The sequence below is a fragment of the Argentina anserina genome, chromosome 4 (assembly GCF_933775445.1).
Source record: "Argentina anserina chromosome 4, drPotAnse1.1, whole genome shotgun sequence".
NCBI lineage: Eukaryota > Viridiplantae > Streptophyta > Magnoliopsida > Rosales > Rosaceae > Argentina > Argentina anserina.
This window is the reverse complement of record NC_065875.1, coordinates 6447369-6453657: the sequence shown is the minus strand read 5'-3', so window position 1 is coordinate 6453657 and position 6289 is coordinate 6447369. Positions and strand designations below refer to the sequence as shown.

At 36.7% G+C, this 6289-nt stretch overlaps 1 protein-coding gene across 1 annotated transcript; it reads left to right on the top strand.

Moving 5' to 3' along the window:
* The first annotated feature begins 749 nt into the window (after positions 1-749).
* On the top strand, positions 750-3812 carry LOC126791278 (uncharacterized). Its single transcript, XM_050517711.1, has 3 exons — positions 750-1288; positions 2470-2711; positions 3021-3812. The coding sequence occupies exons 2-3, from the start codon at positions 2472-2474 to the stop codon at positions 3684-3686; spliced, it is 906 nt and encodes a 301-aa protein (XP_050373668.1). The 5' UTR covers positions 750-1288; positions 2470-2471; the 3' UTR covers positions 3687-3812.
* Positions 3813-6289: the final 2477 nt, after the last annotated feature.

Genomic DNA, 6289 nt, shown 5'->3' with positions numbered 1-6289 from the left:
TACGGATATTATTTCCAATAAAAGAATTTATTTAAGAATAATTCTGATATCTGATATCTCCAATAAAAGAATTTATTTTAAGAATAATTCTGGGCAAGAAGGCACCAACTAGCTTTCCATGAATATTTTCCATGCAAATCTTGATGATGTTCTGTAAGACTTTGTCTGGAATATCATGTTCACAATCACTGGCCTACTTTGGCCGTGGATTGTCATCAAGTTTGGTTTTTATTATATACATGGCTGTGTGGCCCCCCATCAATATTCGATCTTTCCCCATGTTATAACCTACAAGTACAATTCCACAAAATACTGTACTGTTCTGAATCCCACGTCGGAGATTTTCGTACACACCCGAAGCCGGAGGTGGATTCCGGGGCACCGATGGAGTCTAGGCTACTGTCTGTTGTCGAAATTATGCCAAGTTATGAAACAACTTAACATCTTATAATTTTGTACAATTATGTTTCCCAACGAATAAACGAATATAATGACATTGTTAATAATTAATTACTAGATATCATGTATAACCTCCACGGCTCCACATAGATATCAGTTAATCTTATGTTCGACCTAATTTTTAACATGATGCAAATCAGGATTATTGTTTGCCAATCAATTTTGGGGTTATATGAATACTGATACCATCTTTCTGTGTATATAATAATAGAGCAATCCGTACCATGAATGGATATTTTTAAATTCTCTCTCTCTCTCTCTCTCTCTAAATGAATAATATTGAACACACCAAGACCTTGGTATACTCTACTTTTTTCCCATGCCTGCTAACTTCACAGCCTGGCAAGCCTGAATTATTAAGATGATCATGAACATGATTATGATTTCTTTAAGTTAAGGAGGCTTTTGGTTGTTGCTTTGTTGTTTCCTAATTAAACTAGTACTGAGGAGCCTTATTAGCCTGGGATGGACTAATTGGCCTCTTTCAAGAGATTTGCTGGTGGAGAGGTGTCCGGGAATCTTCTGTCTCCCAATTGACCACTGCACTCCAGACTCCAGACCTTTGCTAGCTGCACTCCTTTCGATTTCTCCGTCGATTCTACGCGTAAAGGAAGATCGACTAGTACTCAGGATATGCGTATCTAGTACTGCTTATCCCCATCAGTTCATCACTAGAGAATTCTCTGCAGTTTGCATATTGAGTATGTTTTGTCTTCTTAGTGGTCATTGCCTATGGATGATCGAAGTATAATTGGCATGAAGCTGAACAGCGAAAGTTCTCAATGAGCCTCATAGCAGATAATCTCTACCCGACCTCTTTCTATTTTAGGTACGGACTACAAAAGAAGTTTCAAGTTAAATGCTGTATTTGGTTGCTGTTTATTTCTAGCCATTTCTGGTACTTATTGTCCTCTGGGAAGTATCAAAATGATGATTCTAATTCTGGATAATCGTGATGGTGTGAAGTTGCTGCTGATCTATATGTTCGTTTCTATATGTGGACATATAGTAACATGAATAGGGATAGAAGCTTAAACCATTTATTTATAGATAATCTTCTAAAGCTCTTCATTCTCCAAAAAAAATTGAAAAGAACTAAAGCTCTTATAGGCTCCTATCAGTAATTGTTCAAGTATTCTGAACTGCATTAGACACAAATTTTATCTCTTTCTGGATTTCATAGTTAATCAATACATATTTCATGCATGTAGCTAACTAATTTCATTTATGCTGTGACCTCTGAGCATGATCGGTCTATTTTATGAATTCATGATCATGTAGATATAGGTTGGAGGTTTATGAAAGCAGAAACGTACAGAAAAACTATTCCAGCCACCCACATTATTCCTATTTAGTCTCATTATTGTCCACATCCCATTTTCTTTAATTTTTCTTCCCACTTTTTCTACCTTGTTAGACTTTGGGAGCTCCAGATTTGATTCTGAGCCCTTTCTTTCGAAGGGAAAATCCTTCATTACAAACTTTTTTTTTTGAAGTTGTTCATTACAAACCTTGATTATGCCTCATTTGACATACTATTCACCATGTGGGAAAATCTAGTCCTATTCTAAATATGCTACCTGCAATTGTACACCAAATAGGGAACCAGCAGTGTCATAGAGCACAAATGTGGTATATGAATGCAAGTGTCAGTGAATCAAATATTGTTCTCTTGCAATTGGGGTTAAAGATAGTTCAAATTTCATCATGTTCAGACATTTTCAGTTGTTCCTAGATGTAGCAGGACTGGTAGACTTGGGTCCAACTCGACTGTGTCTCCACAATCAATTAGTGGTTTTGTATATCACAACTTCACAACCACTCCACTAAGTGATTAGTGATAGTATTTTCTTTTTAGTCTTTGATTTTTGACATGATACTGTTGGCATGTACCTGATCTATTAATTGAATAGAGCAGCGAAATTCTGTGTGTTTTTTCAATTGTCGAAAATTATATACATGTTTCTCTGTAGTTAGCAACAGTTTTTGACTGGCGTATTACTCCTTCAGGCATGGGAACCAAAGTTGAATACTCCACCAATATATTAGGAGCTTCACAACGTAGCAACAGCTTAGCTGTTCATAGAGTGGATGACTGGGACTGTTTCCAGAAAAGTGGGCTGAAGCAGAAGTATCAGAATACTAGATTTGAGGACAATCTTCGCTACTCGATGGACAGAATGCTCGATAAGCGCAACATGGATTCCATCAGAAAGACAATGCAGATGCATGAAGACACCTTTAGGCACCAGGTATGATAGAATTCTATGGCTTGTTACTCGGCTCTTAGTTTACACTTTACATACATAGCTTTGGGAAATAGTTTGCAGATTGATATGTTCATGCTTCATGAAAATACCTCTTCAATTTTTCAAGCAACCGTTTAATTTATACGAGTGATGACCAATCTTTCATGGTACTCCAACACAATTCATATGCACCTCTTTTGCTGTTTAGATACTAGGCACTAAATCTTGTTTCTTATTGAATTACATTGCTGTTGAATACGATGAATTTCTTTAGTTTCAAATTGATGAAAGAAATGAAACCAAATAATGCAGATAGGTGAACTCCACCGGCTGTACAGTGTACAAAAGATGCTAATGGACGAACTTAAACAAGAGATAAAACAAAATCGAATTTGGGGTCCCTTGACTAATAGTGCAGATCACATCCACATTCACCAGTCTCAGTTGTTTAGTCAGCAGCATGCGACAGCTCAAACTTCTTCTGGCTATAATTTCCATCTTCATAGGTTGAGAGATGATCCAAACTCCAGAGAGCGAAGTGGAAGTTGCTCAGGAGAGTACACCATGAAAATTTCAAGGAGTTTTGATCTCGGAAGGCCAGCTGCCGAGGAAGACATCTCAACAGGAGTTAGTACTATTGATCAAGACCAGACAGCGCCAAGCTCTAACATGGCATTGATCAAAAGTAATAACATGAGGAGCATGGATGTCTATGACGAAGATAGTGAGGAAGTGGAGCTTACATTAAGCATTGGGGGCAGCAAGAGCAAGAAAAGATCGAAACCTTACCTGCGGCCTCATTTAGGGTGTTCGGAGCTGGTGTTCAATAAAGAAAAGGTACTGGGCTCACCTTCCTCGTTCAAATCTGATAGAGCAGATTGCAGTGATCCCACAACTCCCATGAGCAGCTCCAGTGCCACAGTTGACCAGGAAAGAAAGCAGCCACATTGGCTTTTCCATGGTTTAAAGCTCAAATAGGACTAATACTTCAAATCGCATGCATGCTTTGCAAAATCTTTGAGTTGTTCATCATTGAAATTCTAATTAAGTTGTCAATTTAATAAATGAACAATTGACTCAGATGCTGTTTTGAGGAATTTAATTGATGCATGTAAATAGGACATTTCAAAACCTTTGTTTACTCAATCGACCGTACCATTTCCCAGGATCATTATAATCTGTCTTGTAAGCACTAGAAGTCTAGAATTTAGGTACTGACTAAACTGATCGATTATTCTCTTTTTGGCTTGATATTTAGAAGAAACAACCAATTCTTAATTTTTCTGAAGTAATTTATGTGATGATATGACGGCCAACTCAAATAAGAACTTCTGCAAGTTATTGTAGTTCTTTTCCTAAATACCAAAACGGATCAATGCGTCAGATAGAGGCCAAGAAGCTAATAGAGATTGTAATACAGCTAATGTCTCTTGGCCGGAATCACAATCGTGGAACCATATTCGACCATTCGATTTGTCTCAAGGCATTTGTCACTAATGCAGATAATATCTATGGAAAGCATCAACATGTTTCTGTTGTTGTTACTCCCCTCAACCACATACTTAGAGAAACAAAAGTAAGTGCATGATAGCGCTGGAGTTCAGAGTTTCATGTCTCAAATCACGTTCTTATAACTTGTCTTCTATTGGCTTATTGGCCCCTATACAATATGCTGTTAATGTGGTGCACATTTAGAAGCATCATCCTTTCCCTATTTATATATGCATGTTGAACCATCAATAATATTAGTACTTGTGTCCGTCGTTTGAAATGAATAATTGAACATGCAGCAACAGATTATATTTTGTTTCTTCTTGATCAATCAACTGACCATACTCTCGAGACCAAAAAAATAACTTGAGCACACTGCCGGGTGCAAATAGTACCTGATAGTTGCCAGTTTGAACTGCAGAAATTTACTATGAGGGTCTGCACTCGCGCGGCTGCCCCAGTTTGTACTTAGATTGTGTCTGCTACTCATATGGCTGCAAATGTTGGTTCATCACCTACAACCCCAGTAATAATGATATGTCTTGGTATTTAAGCAAACCCTCAATTCTCCCTGTCATCAATCCTGATCACTTTCAACTCTCAATTTTCTCTGTCAATGTCAATGGCCTTTGCAACTCTTCCTCTAGTTAGCTCCTCTTCAAATTTCTCTGTGGGGGATCAATCGTGATTATAACTGCTTTGTTATTTTTTTTATTGTCTGGTATTCCAGATTATCTCACTTAATGAAAACATACTAATCTTGCAGGATTGCCAAAGAGAGCACAGAATATATATGGAGAGGCAAGAACTAATTAGGAAGATACTTGTTAATGTTGCGCAATGGTGATCATATCTTCTACATCTGCTCCTTGTATGTGGCCAAATGTGGGTGTGCTCCTTATATGTATCGTCTTAAAAATTATATTCTGGCCGGTTTGTTGATTTAATATGTTTACTACGATCATAGAGTTCTTTTTTTCTTCTAAGAAAACCAGAAGAAGAAAAAATATCGCAAATTCAATAGTCAGAAGGCACTTACATCATATGCCATCTTCATGCAAAGTAAATCATGCACTAAGGCTACAAGCTAGCACCATGACCGGTATTTTCACTAATTACAGATTAAGCTAGCTCATCAAAACGAGTCTACAACATAAGAAGTAATACAATTACCTAATTTGTGGAATTGAAAACTAGATGAGATCTTAGGCAATTGGTCTACACCTAGTAGACTAATCACTTAGAGTTAAGCAATCTAGTCATAAACACATGCATGTATAAGAATAATTTGTCAAAAAAAAATTTAGAAAAAAAAAATAATGGGCGTTTATTGATTAAATAATAATATTATAGTAAAATGGTAATGGGTAGTTATCTGCAGAAGAAGTGAATAATATCTAAGTGTATTTCATCTTGATTTTATTATTTCTCTTTTTACCCTTGAATTATTAAAAGAAATTTCAAATTAATTTATAGTGCGAGGGTGTTAATGTAATTTTACATACATTTTAGTTGGTAAAACATGTTTGAGTTATTAATATTATAGATTAAATTATAACTACCGACATGAGCAGGCCAAAAAGCTCGAGGCCTAAATATGGTCCTTACCCCTTGTTTGGCAAAACATCGTCTCGGCCGAGGACATGCCGAGGGACTTAGAAACAATTGTTCTTTTGGTATGCGGGCGTGCCTGTCACAGCCCCAAAATTCAAATGATAAAAATTCGAATTCGAAGCCATGAAAACTCTAAAACAATCTCGAATATATTGAAATCATCTTATCATAACAGTGTATCGAAACTAAGTCCACAACATGACTCAGTCGACTTGAATAATACACAACCAATAGAAATGTAAAATTCACTCAATCCTCACCACAAACAGCAGAAAGAAATCTTCGACAATCTTCAGAGAAAACCTTCTAATTATGCTAATCCACACCTGTAGAACTATACCCTACACAAACCCGATAAGCTTTGCAGCTCGTATGAGTAAACCAACAGTATAACACACATCGCATATAAAAGAAAATATGTCAAATAACATTTTTAGACCAACGTACTCATGTGACACTGGGCAACCCATCTGTTA

Excerpts from the sequence above, each read along its gene's own strand:
- LOC126791278 (XM_050517711.1), top strand. The coding sequence starts at position 2,472 with ATGGGAACCAAAGTTGAATACTCCACCAATATATTAGGAGCTTCACAA. Across the intron at positions 2,712-3,020 it reads AAGACACCTTTAGGCACCAG|ATAGGTGAACTCCACCGGCT; the intron begins GTATGATAGAAT and ends CAAATAATGCAG.